The 24,321-nt window shown below is 49.8% G+C and overlaps 1 protein-coding gene across 1 annotated transcript in view; it reads right to left on the reverse strand.

Annotated features, from left to right (window-relative positions):
- PLCL2 (phospholipase C like 2) overlaps positions 1–24,321 on the reverse strand; it is a 213,215-nt gene that overhangs the window by 44,298 nt on the left and 144,596 nt on the right. Inside the window, exon 5 of the mRNA XM_043875245.1 lies at positions 14,039–14,114. Coding sequence (XP_043731180.1) covers positions 14,039–14,114 — 76 coding nt within the window. The remainder of the gene's footprint in view (positions 1–14,038; positions 14,115–24,321) is intronic.

Genomic DNA, 24,321 nt, shown 5'->3' on the forward strand with positions numbered 1-24,321 from the left:
AGAGACAGACAGACACACGAGAGTCAAGATCCTATTTTTTTTAAATGACTGGCCCAGCTTACATAAATATTTATTTCCAAATTATTTTATATTGAACAAGATTTTTTAAATGTTTTCTAGTTTCATTTTTTTGTATGTAAAAAAGAACTCCAATATGAAGCAGGAATATTTATGTGAAGAGGTAAAACTGAACTATTATCTAGGATTTCTTTAACAAGTGGACTTTTCATAATAGTTCTCTATTTCGGTAGTCAATATTCATAATACTGAGGTACAAAAGGTCTCATCAATTTGGATAATGACAGTAATTTTTGATGCTTGAAGTATTAACACTAATTGGGCAGGCAATAATACTGATCACACACCATGTACAGGTCATTTAACCATCGGCTGTGTTAAGCCCCACGAAGACCCATTACTTAAACATGCTGAACACTGTAAAAAACTGCAGACTTCTAGAAGCATGGGAAGCAAGCCCGGGTAAGGGAACTAGTGCCTATATTATCTGACAATCCTTTTATGCAGAAATCTGCATAACTTTGCTTTGGAATACAATGGCTGAGTTTAGAGGCATTAGTGTAGTAAAGAGGGCAAGAGCATTAAAATAATGACATGAGAAGGCATAACTTCTGCTTTTTTAAAATCAATGCCAAAATAAACTCAGTAGGTGCAGCTGCAAATTAGGATTTTTGCATGAGGAAAACATAGTATGTTAGGAAGATTCATACAAGGAGTGCATACTACAATGTGAGACTTTACAAAATAAATTACAAGCAACTGGCAATGTAAAGATGGTTTCATCTTTCAATATTTAAAAAAATAATCAACCAGAAAAGCTTAAATTTCTGAAAAGTTGAGGACGTCCAGTCTGCATTTTCACTAGTGACTAGACAGAAAATGAGAGTGAATGGCACCTCTGGCAGCTGACTGCCCTCATTCTGGTCGTGAAATCATTAGCAGTTTCGTTACATAACAAGGCAGAAAGGGAGTTCTGACCATGTCCTCAGTGGAGTAACAAGAATGCTGAACTCTGATGAAAGAAAGGCGACCTGTAAGACAGGGCCTGGGAGCAGCCAGGACGCTCAGCTGTGGGCTTTGGGGCATGAGCTGGGTTTCAGGGCGCCTGGGCCCCCTTACTTCTTCAAGAACAAGTCCTGTGTGCTGGTCGTTGGGCCAGTTGAGGGAGCTTAGTTCTGCACCCGCCTTCTTACGAACCACACCATCCACTCCACGGGCAGGCACGCAGCCCCCTGTACTGACACGAAGTGTGGGTTTCTGCATGCCCCTAGCGTACCAACTGTCAGCGTGCCTTTTGTCTGTCCAGGCTGCTGGCACTGTGGGGTGACAGGCCCTGCACCCTGGGAAGGGACGGTCTGTCTACACAGGTGTGGGGCCCCGAAGCAGCCCTCACAGGCAGGCAGCCTTGTAATAATGCTGTTAAGTGGAGCCTTTACGGGTCTAAGGAGGATAAGAAGACGGGCAGCAAAACCACCCAAACCAGTCTCTCCTTGCCTGGTAGAGGACCATGGCTGCAGCTCCCCTTGGTGCCGTGGGGAGACAAAGACCAAGACAGCTTTCGTGCAACCTCTGCTCCGCCTGTGATGGAAGGGGCTGACACTGGGGGCTTCCTGACGTCAAAACACGTGTCTATTATCAATGAATCCTAGTTAAGAAAAGCCTCCCTTCTTCTGAAAATAGGTAGAATTTCATTAAAGATTTCTTTGTGACGACCATCGGCAAAATCAGTATTTCAACGTTTCTAAGCAGATTTAAGCCCAAAGCCATCTCATATTCTTATAGAAAGAAGGTCGTTCTTAGCTTTCATGGCCTGGTGGCCTTGGGGAGCAGCAGAGGCAAGCGGGCTTCCCACCGTGGACCGGTATGCAGGTCTCAAAACAGAAACCAGGCCAACAATGCTGAGGGAGGAAGAAGAGATGCTGTTTTTCTTGCAGGAGTAAGTTCTATTTCCCAGCAAGTATTTTCCAAATACAATGCCCACACATCTTCATCATAAATTTGAGCATTTTAGAGCCACGGGGAGCTGTTTGCCTGGCTTGGTTGTTTAACAACTGTATCTGTTTCCTATGTCTCTGCCCCATTTCCTAGTCTGATCTGAACGAAATGGCAGTATAAGGGCATCAGATGAAGCATGTTCTTCTTGCCCATGTTTTCCTTAAAGGCAGAAGGTCACATTTGGGACAACCATTCAACAAGGCTGGCGAAGGAATCAGGATTCCTTGATTCTACTTCAACGTTGCCCCGCAGGTAAGACAAGAGACAACAGCTAATTCTGGTCAAAGAAATGGAAATCTCTGTTTAGTCTGAGCACACTTCACGTGAACACCAATACTAACTACGTAAACAGTCTTCTGATAAACATGATGTGATACAATTTCAACATGCTACATCATTTAACAGTCAAAACATACAGTATGTTCAAATGCATGGAAGTCTGAGGGCTGTGGGCATATTACACAAATGCAACGACGTGCTTGGGAACATGGACTAAAACGGGTAAAAGTCCAAAACGCAGAGAATAGCCACATCCCCAGCAAAGACCCAGCAGGGCCTGCTGTGACAGTTCTTTTGTCAAGAGGACTGTCTTTGAGCCTCGGCTGTTCTGTGCCAGAGACGCTATGGTTAGGTTCCTCTGACTCCGTGACCCCAAGTTTGTTGGGGTTCCTAGAAGAAACCCATGGGTTACTTTTCTTCAAGGATGTTAACCAAGAAGAAAACCTGCTCATGTTCCTTTGTGGTAATGAACTTGAGAACAGGTCATCAAACAGCAGCGGTAGTAGCGATTTAGTCACTCAGTCGTGTCTGACTCTTGGGATCACATGGACTGTAGCCCCCCAGGCCCCTCTGTCCATGGGATTCTCCAGGCAAGAACACTGGAGCGGGTTGCCACTCCCTTCTCCAGGGAATCTTCCCAACCAAGGCTTGAACCTGTGTCTCCTGCACTGCAGGCGGACTCTTTACCCCTGAACCACCAGGGGAGCATCAAACAGCAGAAAGAAAGCAGATGGAAAGGCAGTGATCCTGCAAGAATCCAGTTCATTCTGCTCTGTAGGGAATGGAGCACACAGGCCATGTGAATGAAACAGGAGATCACTCACTCGGCCCACGGGGGACCTTCCCAATTATAGCTGCAATGTTAAATTTTAAAAATTGGTATGGCCATGCAAAGATAGATAGATTTTTATGTATAAAACCATATTTTGGAAATTTGTTACTTCTTTCACATCATCTCTCAAAAATTTAAACAGCTCAGGTTTTTTTTATAGAAGGAGGTGTTAGTTTCACATAATTTGCCAATTATTCTTTCAAAACACTGTAATTTAAATATTTTGGTTTTGAGGGGCTTAAAGCTTAATGACAAGAGATGAAATGCAATGCTGATAGATTATCATGTTTTCAAAAAATTAATAAAGAAGTGTAAATCTTCTGAGATGATACATAATTACTTTAGCCAAGAATATGAGTGCAACTGCATATAATGGAGTGAAGAGAAATTTCCACTCCTATCAAGTTTCCTGCTTCCCATCATGGATAAACCTAGATGGAAACCAAGCAGTCATAAAAATAAAAAGTGTAAAATACATGATACATACAACCCTAAGATATGAAGAATAGGCTTTGCTTTGAAGGAAAGGGAGGCTCAGGCAGAAACATGCCCGCATTTCCTCTTTGCAGAAAACAAATGGCATTTATTCATGCCAAATATGAAGCAGATGACCTTTCAAACATTCTGGATAGAATTTCTATACCAATCTAAATGATCTGAATCTAAAATATACCATGTAGTGCATGGCTCATAATTTTCAGAAGCAACTATAATTTTAAAAAAATACAACAGACATATTGATCTCAAATGTATACACTGAAAGATTACTTTTTCACCTAAAACTTTACTTTGCTGTCCTAAAAAGCTCTTTTATCACCCACAGGTCCAATGCAGAAATATTTTTGTGTGTGCTGAAAACAAAAGCCAGGATTGTAGGGTAGGGAGATATGCATCGATCACTTTAACGTTTCAAATTTCCCAAATGAGGTACAGTGAGCTACTTCCTGGAAGATGGAATTCCATGTAACACGAGACTGTCGGGCACCTCATTTTATCACGTTTTAAAGGTACCACGTGATTTCGGGGCACAATGTCAAAGTACCCTGGGAACAAAATAGGGATCACTTTTTCCGCCTGATTCACATGCAGAACCTGCTCAGATGTGCGGTCTTTGTAACCCACGCCCTGCGCCCCCAGCCCCGGGGTCTTAAGCGGGGTGCATCCAGCGTGCGCGGCGCCACAGAGGCGTGGAGACGCCGGACTCGGTGATTCCTGAGCGGATGCGGCAGCCAGGGCTCCGGGGGGGCGGTGGTCCAGGTGCGGCGGCGCGGGCATCACTCTGACCCTCTAGCCCTCCGTGGGGCCCCTCCCCACGCCGCCCTCTAAACCTTGGCCAGGGGCTCAGAGGAGGAGCAAACGGCAGCCCCTCCAGACGGCCCCTCCCCACGGTGACCCCCCAAGATGAGCCTCCCCACCGGGGACCCCGTGCCTGGATGCCCTGGGAAGCCCCCCCACCCCCCACCAGGGTGGGAGGCCCACACGAGCCCCTGGGGACCCCACCCTGCCACCGCTCCCTTTCCTTCTCCCCCTCTTATGTTTGACCAGATAAAAGTCACATGACGCAATAATTTAAAAAGCATAGACTGGTACATGGAGTGTCCCCGGCCTCCTTGTCGCCTCCCCTGGACAACCCGGGAGTGTCTCCCACGGCCTCGTCCAGAGGGTGGGGCCGTCTGCAGCGCTCGGGGCTCCAGTCTCCCAGCTCCCCCCTTTAAAACACCTTAGCAAAGGGCACCAGCCCACTCCAGCATCCTTGCCTGGAGAATCCCATGGACAGAGGAGCCTGACGGTCTACAGTCCACGGGGTCGCAATAGTCGGACACGACTTAGCGACTAAACCACCACACCGCCAGCAGCAGCAAATAGCACACACGGTCTGCCTTGCCTTTTAAAACTATGTACATTTATACACACATACGCATATATTGATGCTTTTTTTAAACCTTTATGTATATATAGCATCTTCCTAATATATGTGTATACATGGTGTGTGTGTGCATACACACACATAAATATGCAGGTAAATATACACATACGACTTTTTTGAAGTGGGTGCATAATGTCTCATCACATGGATCTGTCCGAATGTATTTAACAAGAACCCTCCTACTGAACACTTAGGTTGTAACGTTGAGGCTGTTCTCGATGTTACAAAGGAAACTCTATACATGTGTACTTCCTCAAATATGTGACCAACTCCACAGCATAAACTGAACAAGAGCTGCTGGCTCAAAGTGTGCGTGGTTTGTAATTCTGAAATGTACTGCCAGGTGGCTCTCATCGGTGTGGACGGGATCACACCCCTAACCACGGGAGAGTTCTCAGCGGCCCGGGCGCCCCACCCTCAGTCGTGATCTATGTGTTCTGGGACTCAGGTCTCTGATGTGACTGGCACTGAGCCAGGAACACGGGCGTCTCCCTGAAACAGCTCATCCTCTGGAAGCTCAGTGCCCTCCTGTCCCCGTCTGACTGTGCCCTGATGCCCCACACTTGCTCTCCTGTGTCTCCGACATCCACATGCTCAGGACCGGGGCTCTGTCCTCTTTTCACCGTCCCTTCTCCGATGAGCTTGGTCTCCTAGCTTGGAAGACCACCTCTGCGCTTATGATTTCCAAATTCATTGCATCCACTCAGGACCGCTCTCCAACGTTTAGACTTGGAAGTCAACCAGGCCTGTTAAGTTTGACACGCCTAAAACCTCTGATCGCCCCCCTCCAGCCCTCTACCCCAGGGTCCTCCCCGTCTTGGTAAAGAGAACCCAGCCAAGAACCCTTTAGGCCCACCCTCCTCCCTTCCTGCTGCCCTGCGTCCGATCCATGAAAAAATCCTGTGAGCGTGACCGTCAGAGTATCCAGCATGTGAGCGTTCTTCATCAGCATCGCCCCAACCACTCCAGGTCAAACCGCAGTGCTGGTCTGGGGGACTGGGTGGGTAAAGAGCCTCCCAGGGGGCCCTCCGGCGTCTGCATCACCCCCTCCCCGCGCCCCACGTGTCTGATGCGGCCACGCCTCCTCCCTGACCAAGGAGGTGCACCCTCTCTGAGAGCAGGGCCGGCCTCCCGACACCAGCCTGGCCAGTGCAGCCTGGTCCTGCCACCCCGGCCCGGCTCACAGCCCCTCTGCCTGAAGCAATCCCCTTCCAGAGGCTTGAAACGCTTGCTCGCCACCTGCAGTCAGGCCTGCACTGAGCTCACTGCTTCCCTGAGGTCTGGGCTGACCACCTGATTGAAAGGAGCCATCCGCCCCCAACCCCGCCTGGCCCGCCCTGTGCCTCTGGCCTCACTGATCCCAGAACACTCATCACTGCAGGACACTGTGAGCCTTGTATTTACTCTGCTTCTTTATTTTCCATCGCCAACTACTCGACTTCCGCTTTGAGAAGGCCGGGTTTAGACGCTGTGTTCCAAACTGTCCATCCGCCGGCCACATGTGTTCATGGTTTACGGGTGCGCCTGGACATCTTCATTTCATTCTAGAGTCTTCTGAATTCCTGTTCTTTGCAGAGAACACAAACATCGTGATTGCTGGCCTTTTTCTGACAGACTTTAGGAGTTCCTCGTGTATCAGAGACTTCAGCCTCTGGGTAACGTTTCGCCGGCGTTTTTTCTCAGTTTCTGGTTTTTTTGCACTGTGCTCCTCGCCATTGCCATAAGAACTCTTCCCATGCGGTACAGCCCATCAGGGTGCTTCGTGTATGTGGACGTTCGGTTAAACCTTCTAGATTGGTGTCTCCTCCGGCCTGTCGCTCCCACACCCGTCAGCGTCTCGGCCTCTGCTGACCTGGGCCCGACTGCCCCTGCAGATAGAGTCACCCTGGATTTCCCCGTCCATCAGCCTTGCTCCCAGAGGAGCCATCCTCCCGGCTCAACTGCAGGCTGAGCTCTGGGCTCCCAGAGTCCTCACGACTTCTTGGCGCCTGTGGTTTCACTGTGAAGTGAAGGTCGCTCAGTTGTGTCCAACTCTTTTCCAACCCATGGACTATACAGTCCAAGGAATTCTCCAGGCCAGAATACTGGAGTGGGTAGCCTTCCCTTCTCCAGGGGACCTTCCCGACCCAGAGATGGAACCCAGGTGTCCCACATTGCGGTGGATTCTTTACCAGCTAAGCCAGCAGGGAAGCCACCGACTGCCAGTTAATTAAAGTGCTTGGACAGCATCTTCCTGCAGGAGAGGAAGGCTGCTAGGCATTAAGGGTTTCCGTGCCTCACCTTCGGAGTGCTCACTCTGCGCCTTCCGAGTCAGGCACGCGCTGCCCCTGGAAGCACGCCAATGGGCTGCAGTCATGTAGCTGTGTCCCAGCGGGGCTCACCTGTCGGTCTCCTCCCCTAAGTGCCTGTGATCAGGGCATTCCACAACTGACCTGAGGTCGCTGCATCTCAGAAGCCCTGGGGCCACCAGGGAAGCAGACTGTCACTTAGGAGGAGGAAAGGGAGCCAGAGAAGTTGAGTGACTGAGCCCGCAGCACACAGCAGGACACGGCACATGGGCCCAGGACCCGGGCCTCCCGCTCCCCAGGGACCACCCTCCCACTCCCCGTGAACCAGGGCTAGGAAACCGCCTGACACAGACTGAGACGGGAGTCCCAGGCTCCTGGGCTTCCCTTATGGGACCCTGTTAACAGAACACCCGTGAAGTTTCCAGGATGACCTGTACAGACGATTGTACGCGTGCTGTGTTGGGTGAGCCAAGGATGTGAGCAGAGCAAATGATGGACGGTGACCGGTCACTTCTCCGGAAACCCCGGCTCCTACGAGCACACTGAACTCCAAGGAGTCTGCAGATCAACAGAGGGCTCTGAGCAACCCCGTCCTGCTCACGGGGGTCTGCCGGGCGTCCTGCCTGCTCACCCCAGACCGTGCAGTCGGGTGCTCTCTGCCTCGAGGTAAGACGGATCTATCACAGGCCACAGGAGAGAGGCCAGCAGGGCAGAGGCGGCAAATCAGGAAGAGCACAAGAGTCAGGCGGGCCGGGGGAGACGCAGCGGGAGTTACAGGAGCAGTGGGGAGCGAAGGCGGGAGGAAAGCTGGAACTGAGCCAGGACCCCTGGGAATGGGGTCCTAACAGGCACAGCGGGAAGCCCCAGCACGCAGGTTAAGGGCTCCCCCCCAGAACTTAAGGCTCTTGGGGATACGGCTGCATCAGCCACTGCAAATAATAGATGCTTCTCAAGATGACCCTGGGTCATCAAAAGTTCAGATGACTTTTGGGAGCCACATTTAAGGAAGCAGGGATGGTGCAGAACCCATTACAGGAAAATGTCCATTAAATGGATGGAAATGAAGGGTGAAGAAAGCTTCTGTTACTTCCGAGCTGCCTTCCGCTCCACTGTACTCCGTGTGACTGCACCCCTGCCAGCAGAGGACCCCCTGAACAGGTCGGGGGGAGGGCGGGTCCCGGGCTTTCTTTCACTTGGAGCTCTGTCGCCCTCTTCCTGACAGACATCCCCAGGCAGCAGGGAACTGACTGTCCCACCAGACGAGGAGCCAGGCTCTTGCCCAGCAGGCGCGGACCCCACCTCTGCACTGGGCTTCCCGGGGGCAAAGCCTGCCTCACCCCCGTTCCCAAGCCTGGGGGGTGGCCACGCCTGTTCCAGGACCACCGAGGTCAGGGACTCTGGCCACAGCTCCCGCCCCTCCCGCTCTCCTTTCCTCCTTCGTAGATTTAGCAAACTCAATTAAACCTGAGTAGTGACTTAATGCTTGTTAGACATATGCACGCATGCTGTTTAAAGAGCAGAGGGTGGTCCCCCGTCCCCTCTCCAGACGAAGTCACGTTCAGCCCCTTTAGCTGAGTGAGCGTCCTTTTGGAGCGCTTAGGCCCATGTTTCTTCTTTTTAATTTTGTTCATTTATTTTTGGCTGTGCTGGATCTTCATTGTGATGACGCTTTTCTCGAGCTGCACGAGCGGGGACCTCTCTCTGTTGGCGGTGTGTGGCTCCTCATTGCCGGGGCCTCTGGTGTCCTGGAGCGCGCGGGCCGTGGCCTCAGGAGCGTGGCTCTCGGGCTCCGGGGCGCGCACACACACTCACAGTTCTGCCACATGCCCACAGTCGTGGCCCGTGGGCTTAGCTGCCCGGGGGCACGTGGAGTCATCCCAGACCAGGGGCTGAACCCGAGTCCCCTGCGCCGGCAGGTGGACCCTTAACCACCAGAACAGGAGGGCAGTCCCCCTGTAATTCTAAGCAACATGCTTATGCTGTTGAGACTTTTCTCCCAAGCATCACCTATTAATGCCTGGGAGAAGCAGGCATCACCACCTGCTCAGATGAAGGAGGAGAATTTGGCTGTTTTCAGCCTCCCCTACCGTCAGGGTGGACAGGACACGGGGCGTCCCCGCCAACTGGGATCTAATCGCTTCTGGATCCAGCTTTCCAACAACTGTCCTCTCTTATCCCCACCTCGTTCCCAACTCACAAAGGCACGGAAGCCACACTGCAGGCTGGCTCCCCCTGCCACCACCAGCTTCAGGCTCAGCTTTCTCGGGGAGGCTCAGCTGAGCCAGTTCTCTGGTTTTCAGTTTCCAAAATTTTGTTGCCCCCCTTTTCTTTGTCCTTATAAGTTTTTTTAAAAAAAGAAAAGAAAGAAAACCCTACTGTCATTTTAATGAGGCTCAGAATGGGGCAGAGATTAAACACATGTGTTAATTCACCATCCTGAACAGGAAGTTTGTCATTGATTTCTTTTTTCTTTCCAGAGAACAAATGATTTTCCATTTAAATTCACCCGATAAAAACATCCAGTGCACTGAAGCAGAGCAGGCTGGGCTTCCTTCTAGATCATCTTCCTATTTTTTTAATGAAACAGATCGATTCAACTGACTAAACAGAAAATTAAAATTCAAACACAGGCTGCCAGGTTTGGAGCCACTGAAGGAGAGAAAGAGCTAGATATTAGAAAGAGGAAAAGATGTTTCTCCTGGAAGAGTCTGGTCAATCTTTTGTCAGCTTTTACAGGCTTTTAGAAAGACCTTGGGGGACTCTGACAGCGCTGTCCCCTCTGGAGGCTTGTCCCTAACCCACACCCCCCACTTGGCTGCTTCCTGGGAGAACAGCCCTTGCTAGACGAGGAGGATGTGTGCTGTTACTCAACTCAGACCCGTCCTGCACTCCATGGCGGCCAGGACTCACACAGCCCACATCCCTCCCCGTGATTCAAACGTTCAGTCAGCCTCTGCTGCTGGTGCCTCTGGCTCTGAGAAAACGCTCCACATCCTGCCTGCCCTGGCCCCTCCTTCTGGCCCTCCCCAGGGCTGGTGTCCCCCCTTTTCAGGGGAAGACACCCCTCCCCTCCACAAGGCACCTACATAGTGCAGCTCTGCATTATCTCAGAAGGGCGCTTCTCCCCGCTTTCTAGGGTCAAGGGTTTCATGGCTACACTTGACGCCTGCCTTCTCACTTCCTGCATCCTTCATCCCAGGTGCATCTTTTAGCAGGTGCATTGTCCTCTTTGCCTCCACTGGAGAAGGGATAGGCTACCCACCCCAGGATTTTTGGGCTTCCCTGGTGGCTCAGCTGGTAGAGAATCTACCTGCAATGCGGGAGACCTGGGTTCGATCCCTGGGTTGAGAAGATCCCCTGGAGAAGGGAAAGGATACCCACTTCAGTACTCTGGCCTGGAGAATTCCAGGGACTGTACAGTCGATGGGGTCACAAAGAATCAGACACAACTGAGCGACTTTCACACTCACTCTTTGCCTCTTCACTGGATCTTCCACATTCTTAGGAACATAGTTTTCTTATTAAGATTTCTTTTTAATCCTCGTGGTTCAGGTGGTAAAAGCATCTGCTTGCAATGCAAGAGACCCAGGTTCGATCGCTGGTTGGGGAAGATCCTCTGGAGAAGGAAATGGCAACCCACTCCAGGACTCTTGCCTGGAGAATTCCATGGATGGAGGAGCCTGGTAGGCTATAGTCCATGAGGTCGCAAAGAGTCAGACACGACTGAGCGACTTCACTTTCACTTTAAATCCTCTAAACGTCCTCGCTGCCATACTCTCTTCCTTGAAGAGCGGGCTCTTCAGGAGCCCTGGTGGTCGCCGCCTGGCTGTCCCCACCAGCTCCCTTGGCTCCTCTGGGTCACTGCTTGGCATGCAGGTCTCCGGCCCAATGCTGGCTGCAGGTCTTCCCTTCCCACGGTTCCTCGGCCTCAGTCCCTATTCCCAACGACGGCATCAGGAGAGACATTTCTAGCTCCGAAACATCAGTTACACAGTGGGGAGTCTGAACCTGTCCAAACTGGGTGCAGTTTTTAACATGGAATGAGAGGTGGGTGTGCAACTCTTTATTCTCACTTACATATTTACACGAAGGTTTATATAGTAAGAATAGAAATCTGTGTTTAAAAGTCTGGAATACTTCTAGAACAATCCTCCCTTCTAGCACTTTGGGGACCTGTTTCTTCTGTTTCTCATTGCAAGATTAAAGCTCTGCAAGCAGAAGAATAATTACTTACCAAAAGTAAAATCTTATGCAAATGTTTTTGAGCCCAATACTGACTAGCAACTCTTCAGATGACTAAGAATGATCTGCCTTACGATAACTATAAACACGAGAAACAAAGCTTCCGAGGCTCTAAAATAAGCACTTGGGATAACAGAAGGGCTGTGTAGGCGGCCGGCAGTAATTGTGAAACCGAGTGACGATCGGACGTGACTCTGAAGGGCTTTCAACCCAGAGCAGCTCAGAACATTACAGTGGTTATCTGCACCCCCACCCAAAGCAAAACCCTCAACAGGCAAGACTCCTCAGCTTTTTAAATACGAGCAAATATATCCCTTACTGAAATCAAACAGAAAAACGATATAAAGCTGCACGATGCCAGACATCATCAAATGTCATAAGCCAACAAAGCTGCAAAGAAATGCCAATAACTCAAATTGTTAAATGAATAACCAGCTCCTTTTTCCCCAGTAAATGCAGTTTTAGATGCTAACAGTCTACAACTCTCATAGCAGCACATGCATTTTATAGAATCCAATACTTCATAAAAGCCAAGTCACATTTAGCCAGTTTCTCTCTGAGCGACTCTGCCGCACAGATATTAGATGTCATGGGTGAAACAGAGAGTCACCCGGCCTGCAAACCTGGCGCGCAGGAGGTCACCGCCCCGTTCGGAAGACAGGACACGTTAGCAGAAGACGCAGTGACTCAAGAAGCTCGTCGGCCGAACCAGACACGTCTGAGGGGCTGAACGAAACAGGTCCATGACCCAAGCCCTGGAATCAGGAAAGCTCTCCAGGGAGACGGGGACAGGCTGACAGGAGGGAGCAGAGGCCCTGCCTCTTGGAGTCTGCGTGGAAACACAGTGGAGGGGAGGCGACAGAGCCCAGCTGGACCAACGACCCCGGACCTGCTCCTTCCAACAGGGCCTGCGCTCAGTGGTCCTCCGCACTCAGCCACCGTGACCGCCACTGAAAGCTCAGTGTCTCCCCTTCCACTAATACACCAGGGTCACTAATACCCTGGTGTATTAGTATTCCACTAATATTACTCATCTCTGTTGCATGACCATTTTACTTTATATAACAAACACCACTCCATCATTTTCCATTAGTGGGTATTCCACTAATACCCACAGCCACCCCAGCCAAGTCCAGGGCCCCAAGTCACACACGCCAAGGACTGTATCTGTTTGACTGTGCGTGCTTACTTGCATACTTCCTGTTTGATCTGAAGGTTCTAGAAAACAAAAATCTTGCCTATTTTTTAATATTTTGGTATGTAATAGGTCTTACAAGTACCCTATGCACAGTACAAGTTCAAAACATATTTATTAGATGAACAGATGATTGAATTAATAATTTTTATATATAATATTGGCAAAGTAAGTGGGCCAGTCAGCAATGACCATGCATAGGAACTTAGAAGTTTGGTCAGAACTTTAGATTTGATGATTTTTATGGAGGGTAGTAACATGATAAAAATGGTAATTATTATATGGTAATTGTTGTTACTTGCTCTAGTTGTGGTTGTGTTTCACAAAGGACTAGATGTAGAAAGACTACTTTGCTAATATAACAATACTTTGCTAACAAGTTGAGGACTTTTGTCTAATGTGCATATTCTTCAAAAACACCAAAAGAGAAATTGTTCCACGTATCTTTGCCTTTAATCTATTATAAACGAGTTCATTTCTGAGATAAGAGATGACTTTTTTTTAAGGCCAGGTAATAGTCACGGTCTCTTGATTTGAAAGAACAGCAACTAAAACCCCCATGAAATTAAGGACAGTTTCCTTATTTATGAATTATGAATACTCTCCATATTGACACTTAAAATTTGAAAATTGAAAGAAGTCCATTTTGCCTATTCGTATACTAATGCAGAACACTTGACCTTTTGGGTTTTATCATAGCTAAAACTAATGAGATGGTTGTTTATGTAAGCAGAATTTTATAATCCAGCGTAACATTTGGTTGTGAAATGGAAGAATCCATCAGCATGTGGAAATGCCGGTGCATTAACAGTTTCAAGAGGCGGTAACTGGGTAACTCCCTGCTCAGGAGTCTCCCCTGTCCTGCGTCTGCTATGAAGTCATGGCTCATGGGGGTGGCCGCTCAGGGAACACGCAGGAGGAACAGATGAACGCTCGGGGTCTCAATCTGAGCTGCAGGTTAGGAATGCTTGGGAACCTTTAACGGTTATGGACCCTTAAGCCATGCCCCAGACCATGTCAATATGTTTTAAATGCTCCCCCCACGCTCCACCCCCACACACATTCCATGTAAGTCTGTTATGCAGAACCAAGGAACCAAGGAATTCCTTGAGAACCAAGGAATTAGTATTTTCTTTAGCCATGAAAAAACACTTTTTATATCTGATTTCTTTTAAATATAGTATCAAAAAGATGAAATGGCTTAGGGGTAAAATAGATGATGCTACAAAAACTTTAAACGAAAGAAACAGATTCTCACTCACCTGCCTTCTGGCAGTGTACAATCTTTTCATACACGGCGTCTGCGTTCTCGATCACTGCCTTGAGGGACTGGATCATCTGCAAGGGAAACACCCGGACAGGCGGTCACACGGACAGCTGGACGCAGGAGGGTCCCTGCTGGGGCCCGGCCCTCCCCCGGCCACACAACCCCCCACCTGACGTCCTGCTCAGGTTCACGGGGAAAGTGGTCAAGCCACGCCTCCCTACACAAGCCCTCAGACCAGACTTCGAGGAGTGTCTCCCCAAGGTGGCCACACTGGACGTGACCCTCGAGCCAGCACCAAAGTCCCTTTCAGTATGACGATAGAAGTGAACATGGGTGCACCTCCGATCCGTTCTTCATTCTAAACACCACCTCTTCCATCACCTTATGGAAAGCTGCAGCACCCAAACGCCTCACTCTCTTCACCCAAGATGCCTCTGTTTGAGAATGAGTTTAAAACTTCCAATGAGGATCAAAAACAGCCTTTATGTGATGCATCACAAACGCTATCACCCAAACCAGTGTTTTCAGCGTGCCTATCACTAATTTTAAAAATCCAGCGTTGAGTTCTTGTTCCAGACTGCTTGTGCTTGTTTTAGGAGCTATGCCTGAATTAAGCAAAAGGAACAGGGTACAGGTGACCCATTATTTTACTCACCAAAGTGTTGGGAAAAGATCTGTCTGAAGTAAACTTTTTGGCTCTGAAATTGCTCTGAAAATGGGATGGCCAGATTCAGTTCTCATGATTCAAACGGGTACAATTATGATCCTCGCCATAAGGGTAGACTCTCGCTTTTTGTATTTATGTTTTTAAATTTAATTTTAATATTGGAGTACAGCTGATTACAATGCTGTATTAGTTTCAGGTCTGCAGCTAAGTGGTTCGGTTATACATATATCCATTCTTCTTCTGATTCTTTTCTTCTACATGTTATTACAGAATACTGAGTAGGCTTCTCTGTGCTTTATAGTAGGTCCCTGTTGATCATTAGCTTTTTGTATTTAAACGTCCAAATATTTCACATGATAATATTACTCATCTCTGTTGCATGACCATTTTACTTTATATAACAAACACCACTCCATCATTTTCCATTCCTTAAATTCTGCCTAGTTTTTCTTTATAGTACTTATCACTGGCTGTCACAGTAATTATTTTATGGAAACTAAATGTATGTAGGTTGGATTATTTATATAACTTGAAGAGCACCATATTTTATTAGTTGTACTTATTTAAATAAAGCATAATCAACACGCCTCTTAAGAAGTACACCAGATTCTTAAAGTGAGTCACACAGCATTTATCAACGTCCACTGTTGTAAGAAAATGACAGTAAACACTGTGAAGTTTGAAGGCCGAAGCAGGTGTTCACTCAGGCCTTCCTTCATTGTCTGTGAGGCTTCCTATGAGGGCGCACACTGGGGCCGGTGACCTAAAGGACTCGGTCGCTGTCTGCAGGAAGTCTGCAGCCCCGTGCAGGCCTCCCGCTTAGGAATTCAGTCTTTCCACATTCACTCTTCAAGGTCTGAGTCATTCCTGTAAAGTATTCTACTCTATCGCGTGACATACGGAACAGGCAGTGACAAAAACGAATAGTTCAGAACTCGGCGATGCTGATGGAAAGTCACTCGTACCATTCCATAGTTTGCATACTGAAAAGGTTCATACCGTCATCAGCAACCTTTCTCAGCTTTGATGTCGAGCCAAATAAGAGACACCAAGCAGCCAGGACGCCTTCCAGCAAGGATGCTGGCTGTCACAGCTCAGCGTCAAAGAACTGGCCAATCATGCCCCCATCATTCAAACCAAGGGGGAAAAGCAACGAAAGGCAGCCGGTCCTGAGACAAGTGGGCAATGCAGGAGCGGTGACAGCCCCGAGGGAAGATCGGGGTTCCAGACAACCTGTGGGGGAAGGCGGTCACCAGAGGTCCGCACTGGGGGAGCAGGGGTGCAGGACAGGCACAGGTTCATGTGGGTTCCTCAGCTTCGGCATCGAGCGCAAGATGTAAATGTGGTGAGCGACGATGTATTTCCCACCTGCAAGCTGAGTTTAATGAAAGGCTTGATGAGGGTTCACAACAGTGCGGGGATCAGAGGAGGGGAGGCTTGTGGCTGGAGCCTGCCGAGAGCAATGTCCCAGGGGGCTCCCCACCCACCTGGGGGCCAGGCACCTCTGGGGGCGGGCCTTCTTGTCCTGTGCTCGCTGATACTAGCTTGGTATGAAACGCCTGCTGTGACAAGGCTCAGAGCAACAACAGGTCACATTATTATTCTTAGAAGTGTCTTCCAGTTTCAGGTATTGCCAAAGGTGCTGCACCTTTTAAGTGCAAAAGACACAACAGGGCTTCAGAAGCACCCGTTCCACTTCTAGGAGCTGGAGACAGACACCACCCTGCCCTGGGGTCTGTGACCCCTCCTCTGCCCTGGGGATGATCCGGCCCGGAAGCTCTGTGTGCGGGGGACCTGAGCTCCCTGCTGAGCGTGCATGAAGGTCAGGAGGCCCGGAGCCGGGGTCCCGCCGGCCGCCGCCCACGTGCTCCCAGGCTGACAGCGAGACCCCTGAGCCAGGGCAGGGCGTGGGGCGGCTCAGCGCCAAGTCCTCCTCCCAGTACCTGGGACGGAGCGGCCCCTGAGCTACACGCAGCATCTACACCCCGGGGGCGGCCGACTCCCTGGGGGAGGGAGGCAGGCACCAGGAGGGGACAGGGCAGGTCCATCACCACCTGCGGCGCAGAGCAGCGGGGGTTCCGAGGGGGCCAGCCCAGGAGATGGGGTCACCGGTCAGCAGAGCCCAGACACGGGAGGGAAGAAACACCCCCAGGCCTCGGGGGGCGACTCCCTTGCCCCCGGTGTCATGGAGTGAACTCAGCACCCCCTGGGGAGGAGGAGCTGCCAGACTGGCCCGTTCTGCAGCTGCAGAATATCTTTATAATGACGCTGACAGTCCCCGACCAGGGCGTGAGTCCATGCACGCTCCTGGTATCTATGTCCCTTCTCCCCGGGGGGGGGCGGGGGCGGGGGAGGTGAGCCCTTCCAGGGAGCGCTTGGGGCCTTGGGCTTCCGGAAGGGCCTGGGGCCGGGCCGGCCTTCCCACCTGCCCACCCGGCAGGCCGAGGTCTCGGTCCCACTTGGCTGACAACTCTGCCTGGAGGGGACACGTGGGGCATCCTGAGCGCGAGGCAGGGCCAGCCTCCGCCGGGTCCTCCACGCTGCAGCGCGGGGCGACTCCTGATGGTCCGAGTGCCCGCTCAGCGAGTCAGAGTGAGGGCGTTCACGCCTCCCCAGCCCCGGGGGCCTACCGGCGCTCTCCATCTCGCCAGGCCCACGGGAGGCGGGCGGTGGTGGTTCCACGGATGGGAACTCGGAGGACCCGAGACTGAAGCCACTTTCCCAAGACGGCCTGGCGTGCGGGCAAAGGCTGCAACTAAGGACCAGGGCACAGGTATCCCGCGTGACTCGGGGCCTCCACGGTGCCCACGGTACCACGAGCAGAGCTGCCCGAGAGGGGAGCGCACTCCAACCAGGACAGCGGCCGGGGGCAGGGGACGCTCGGGCTCCCGACAGGCTACACACGGACGGACAGCGTCTCGGTCCTGACGTGGGCCCACGAGCGTGGTTTAAATAACGTTTCTACAAAGCACTTTTCGAAGCTATTTTCTTAAGGACAACGGTAAACAATTTTCTGGGCTCCACTTACCAACTCATTATTAAAAAACAGAAGTCATTTATGTTTAATGTGAAATCAACAGAATAAGTGTCTCCGGCTAGACAAAAGCAGATAGATGGGGCATGACATCAAGGCATGAGTTGAAGGAAAAAACTGCTTTCAGTTATCTAATTTTCTCTGCATATATTACATTAATATGTCACCATAATGCAAGGCCCGGTAGAGTGACTGGTTTTATAACCATGATTTGCATTAATGCAAATACATTCATCAACACTCCTTAAATGCACAGGTGTTAAATCTCAGCGCAGACATCAGACATCCAGCTGCCAGCCCGAATGACTTGCCACATGGAACCTCATATTGTTTACAAGGCACAAGATGCTTCTACACTGCTGTTGTTAAGGGCTTCCCAGGTGGCGCTAGTGGTAGAGAATTCCCCTTGCCAGTGCAGGAGACTCAAGAGACGTGAGTTCGATTCCCAGATTGGGAAGATCCCTGGGAGTAAGAAAGGGTAACCTACTTCAGTCTTCTTGCCTGGAGAGTTCCGTGGACAGAGGAGCCTGGCGGGGCTACGGTCCATGGGGTCACAGAGTCGGACACAACCGAGGGACTGAACACAGTGGATTCCACATTAGTGTCCAGTTACCAGTACCTCCTAAATTTCTGGAACTAATGTGTTAGGAAAATCTATAGATTTAACATAGCCCAGAAACCCACTTCATAAATCAACTTCAAAATAAGGTTTTAATACAGGACTTAAGCAGATGAAAAGTAGGCAGTTTCAACTAAAGGCAGAGTAAAAATTAAACCTCACATTAAATTGAGAATAAATCAGGAATGCCTTTCATAAAAATGTTTTGAAAGTTAGCTCCTCGTGTTAGTGTAAGACAAACGTCTCTACAGATATGGTATAAGATATGGTATAAGAAGAACTATTAGTAATTAATATATTTTATATTACTGTATTCCTGTAGACCACTTCTTTATTTTCTGTTTACAAGTCGCATATCAAATAAGAACATTCTGTTTTCAAAATAAGCAAATCTATGTTTTTTGGTGAGGACTTTATGTCAGATTTTAGACAAGATACCAAATCTCCTTTCACCCCACCCCCCCAGGGACCCGGATTTTGGTAATTACAAAAGAAATTTGCTGGTAACGTTAAGTGCTTGGGTGACAGCAGCTTCTTGGCAACAGTGCTGACATCTTCTGAGTCCTAGACGTCCCCCTCCACTCAAGCCGTCCATCAGTTTCAGATCGCAGACGCTTCCTCTCGAGCCCTCCCGCACCCGCCCCGCCCTGACACAGACGCTGCAGCTGTTTCCAGTGAAGATACAAAGTCAGAGAAGTCAGAGAAGGGCTAAGGCTGCTGTGAAAGAGAATGGCCAGACAGCAAAGGGCGGGGCGGGGGAGGGGGGGCGGGGTTCCTTTGACACAGGCTCCGTGACTGTGTGACACACAGCAGGTAAGTATCTCCCCGACTCAAATGTTAACAGCTGGGCATCATTCGCAAACTCGTCAATGAGCTTGTACAAGAGATACGCCATCCACGCCCTGCCCCATCACTCCACACCCCAGAGCCCCAAGGCTGCCCTCGGAGGACAAAGGGCGCCCCAGTGGCAGGAGCGGCTCAGGGACGATCCGGGAGGCGTGGACCAAGCAGACCCCCTCTCAGGACCCCAGGGACGGCTAACCACACGGCACGCACGAACCAAGGGCCAAGGTCTGCAGAAGACAAGCCAGTTCGATCCACAGCAGTGTTTCCCACCCATCCTGGGTTATCTCTGCGGCAGTTTCTACACTCAGCGTCACGAGAGGACCGTCACCCTTGTGCTCCACGGCCCGACAAGTCAGCCCACTGCTGAGAACGAAACTCCCTCAGGAATCTTTCTGCTTCCGCGTGTGTGTGTGTTCTTGAAAGTAATGTCCTCTCTGAGTTAACAACACTACTTTTGTCTTTATCACTTTCCAATAAATATTACTGTGCAGGTAAAGAGTTTTCAAGTCAAATGAGGGAACTCTGGAACCCAGGACTTCTAAACTGAAATGCAGAGGTAACGTGTTCTTTCACGAAAGCTTCTAAGTACAGCAAAACATCAAGGGGTTGAATTAATGAAAGAGAAACCATTTATGAAGTTCTTGTTGGAAATTACAACGTGGCTTTTTAATACTTGAAAATAATATGAAAATCACACATTTGAGCCGGGGCACAAAATTCATGTGGCTGTGGGTTCTCTGCCCAGCGGCAGGCTCATCTCACACAGGGGGACCACTCAAGGCCCGGCTCATCGCCCCGTCCAGTGAGCTCACTGCGAAAACACTTTCCAGACAGCAAACCGATTCTGAAGAGACTTGCCCTAGTTTCGCCATGAAACTTGACTTCCATGTTTTCACTACGCACATTACAGAAAACCATTGGGAAAAAACCCTCTATAACAGAAAAACCAGAGAAGGAACTCTGCCAGACAAGGCCAAATATGAAACGATATCACTTATATGTGGAATCAAAAAAATGATACAAATGAACTTCTATACACAACAGAAATAGACCCACAGACATGGAAAACAAACTTACGGTTACCAAAGGGGAAGGGTGGGGAAGGATAAATTAGGGATTTGAGATTAACACATACACAGTATTATATATAAAAGAAAAAACCATCAAGGACCTACTGTGTAGCACAGGGAGTTATACTCAACATCTTATAATAACCTATAATGGAAGAGAATCTAAAACAGTGTGTATAAATGTATAACTGAATATATATATATATGTATAACTGGATCACTTTGCTGAGCACCTCAAACTAACACAACATTGTAAATCAACTATGCTGTTGCTATTGTTCCATTGCTAAGCTGTGTCCTACTCTTTGCGACCCCACGGACTGAAGCAGGCCAGGCTCCTCTGTCCTAACCTGTCTCCTGACCTTTGCTCATATTCATGTCCATTGAGTCAAAGGGGCTTGAGTAACTCAATGAAGCCATGGGCCATGCTGTGTAGGGCCACCCAAGACAGACAGGTCATGCTGAAGAGTTCTGACAAAACGTGGTCCCCTGGAGAAGGAAATGGCAACCACTCCACTATTCTTGCTCACGGCCGGTATGAAGAGGCAAAAAAAAAAAAAAAAGTCAACTCTACTTCAATTAAAAAATAAAATTTAAAGGAAAGGGAAAGAACTCTGGCAGATGGAAGGTGTTACTGGATGGTTAGCCGAGATGCAGAGAGGAACAGGGCTGGAGGCTGCCGCAAACGGGCCCCTGGGCGCATGACGGGAGTGGGCAGGTCAGAGACCCACCTGCAGCATCACCAGGCTCGGCAGACACTCTACTTGCCTTAGAGGGACGCAAGCGGCGTGGCGAGAAAGGGGCCAGGCTGGAGGGACATGGGATCATGATTCTAAGCTGAGATGTGCTATGATCGAGGTAGAACTTCAGGCTGTGAACAAAGGGCAGGGAAGGGGTGGGGCGGTGGGAAAGACAGGCGGGCTGGAGAGAGCTGTGGAGGGACAGGGCGGCGCCAGCAACAGACGCACCCAGGGCCCAGAAGGAAGAGCGAAGACCCAGAGGGCGACCCTGCAGGCGGTCACCCGGCCGCGCCCAGCAGCTGTAAAGCGCTTCCAGGCCTACAACGCGCTCTTAAAGTGGTGCAGTTCCACGTCCCTGAAGTTCATGCTCAGGAAGTGGAGTTCAGCCCCAGCTGGCTGCAGGAGTTGGTGGTGACCTGGCGGGGGTTGTAGGGGGGAGGGTGTTGGGAGGACTCTTTTCAGGTTCTGCAGCAGCAGCAGGAAACTGGGAAAGCTTGGTTCTGGGGCTGGAAAATCAGGAGTTTTCTGCCCGGAGGTAGCAGCTGAAATGAACGCATCTCTGAGGGGGGATTTTAAAGATAAATGAAGACATCAGGGTAACGCTCCAGAACCGCGCAGATTAATAAGCAGAGGGAACCAATGGAAGAGACGTGGGCGACAGGGTCGGGGGGGAAGGAGCAGAACAAGGACGCTGAACATGTCCGGGCTGGGAAGGGGGTTTCTGAGAGGTCCAAGGTGTCGGGAGCTCCGGACACAGCTGTGGGGTAACTCCAGACAGTCCCGGCATGGCGCCAACATCTGTGCTATAAACTGACAGACGTGCTCCTGAGGACCACTGCACCGGGAGAAACAAGGTGTGTGGTGAACGCAGGGTTGGGGCGCGACACTCAGCCATTCTGCAGTGACGCGATACAAAGGGCAAGAGCAGAATACACGTGCTGCACTGGGCTGCGTATGCCAAGCAGAGACACGGCCCAAGGCGTGGCACATGGTGCCCGACCTTGAGAAAGACCCAGAGCTTCCTGTGGCAGCGGGTGGGGAAGGACTGAAGCTTGTGAGTTTCTGTGAGGGGCACGAGGAGGGGTGTGAGGTCTGACGAGAGCTTTGAACTGAGATGTGGGGGAAGGAAAGCTGTGACCAACCTAGACAGCATATTAAAAAGCAGAGACATTACTTTGCCAACAAAGGTCTGCGAGAGTCAATTCCTAGGCAGATTGATAAGAATTCCAGGGGTCCCCAAGGAGAGAGGAGTCTGGAATTCTCAAGGAGGAAGAAAGGAAAATCTTTTTCCCCTCTACATTCCTTAGGATTATATAACAATAATGTATCCTGCTTGAAGACAGTCTCTGAAAAAAACCTTCTGGCTAATCCTGTTATCTTAAGGTGTAAATTATGGGAGCAGGTCTAGTGAGGTCTTTACAACCTTCAGACATTCTTTTGATTCACTGTAATAACTAATTAGAGAGTATATAACTCCACTCCTAACACTAGCAAGGGGGTACTCTTTCTGTCCCCTTCTGATGCCTATGTCAGAAGCTTTCTCTGTCTCCTTTATACTTTAATAAAACCTTATTACACAAAAGCTCTGAGCGATCAAGCCTCGTCTGTGGCCCCAGATTGAATTCTTCTCCTCCAGAGACCAAGAATCCCGGCATCTTTTCATGGTTCAGCAACAACCTTTCATCCGTCTAGTCAAGGCTATGGTTTTTCCAGTAGTCATGTGCAGATGTGAGATTTGGATGGTGAAGAAAGCTGAGCACTGAAGAATTGATGCTTTTGAACTGTGGTGTTGGAGAAGACTCTTGAGAGTCTCTTGGACTGCAAGGAGATCCAATCAGTCCATCCTAAAGGAGACCAGTCCTGGGTGTTCACTGGAAGGACTGATGCTGAGGCTGAAACTCCAAAACTTTGGCCACCTGATGCGAAGAGCTGACTCATTGGAAAAGACCCTGATGCTGGGAGGGATTGGGGGCAGGAGGAGAAGGGGATGACAGAGGATGAGATGGTTGGATGGCATCACTGACTCAATGGACATGAGTTTGAGTAAACTCCAGGTGTTGGTGATGGACAGGGAGGCCTGGCGTGCTGTGGTCCATGGGGTCGCAAAGAGTCGGACACGACTGAGCGACTGAACTGCACGGGACTGTGGGGGTGCGGCTCAGGACACGCGCGGTGATCTGATGCAGCAGGTGAGTGTCTGAGGCGCGTGTGCACGTTCAGTTCACTGAGACGCGGTGTGGAGTGTCCACTACTGTTCTCATGGTCAAAACAGTGCACAAGTAAAAACAAATTCGTTAAAATTGTGTTAGGTTAACACTGTTCCCTAATGTACCACTGTCATATTCAAATAAATTTACACTTTCAAAACAAGGGTTATAACTGAGTATGAAAGGGAGAGCATTTAAAAAACCATGCAGTTTTCTTGTGAAGCAGCGTTAAACTCTCAGTATCTACCGCGTTCAACTGAAGGGTGCTCTTGGCGCCACAGAAGCCTGCCTCCACGCTGCGCTCAACTCTCTTAACAATCGTTTCTTGCCAGAGAAGAGATGCCAAGTGCTGTAACAAATCTGGAGCAAGTTATGAGTCAGGAGTGACCCAGGGTCCATATTCAGGAAGCCAAGGAGTCTCTGGCTTTTCAGCATGCTCTGACCTCTCATGAAGGTCACTGCAGAGCTAGGGCCACACGCACCTCGGGCTGGGGCTGTGCCGCTCCCGTAATTCTTGCCTGAGCTACAGCCTGGATCCCTCAGGTACTACATTTCAGGCCAAACCCCGTAAGTGGCATCCCATCCCATCCGCAGGCATTTAGCTGAATTTCCACAGGGTGAAAAGCCTCCCCTATACCACCATCAATGACTCTATCTACCCCTTCTCACGCCAAAGCACTATACTACCGTATCCATACACTGACGGCTCCATCTCACAGATTAAACGTCAAGTTTTAATTAAACTGCAGTTCCTGAAGTGAATTACCAGGTCAACATAAAAGCAGAGAGACATTAGGCTTATTATACACAGAGTAACAGAGGTTTCGGGCTTCCCTTGTGGCTCAGACGGTAAAGAATCTGCCTGCAATGCAGGAGTCCTGGGTTTGATCCCTGGGTTGGGAAGATCCCCTGAAGGAGGGCATGGCAACCCACTCCAGTATTCATGCCTGGAGAATCCCATGGACAGAGGAGCCTGGTGGGCTACAGTGCATGGGGTTGCAAAGTTCGACACGACTCAGTGACTTAACAGCAAATATAGGTTTTGCCTATACTCACCAAGATAACCATTTGGACTTAGTATAAAACATGGAAATA

The sequence above is a fragment of the Cervus elaphus genome, chromosome 19, assembly GCF_910594005.1.
Source record: "Cervus elaphus chromosome 19, mCerEla1.1, whole genome shotgun sequence".
In the NCBI taxonomy this organism is placed as follows: domain Eukaryota; kingdom Metazoa; phylum Chordata; class Mammalia; order Artiodactyla; family Cervidae; genus Cervus; species Cervus elaphus.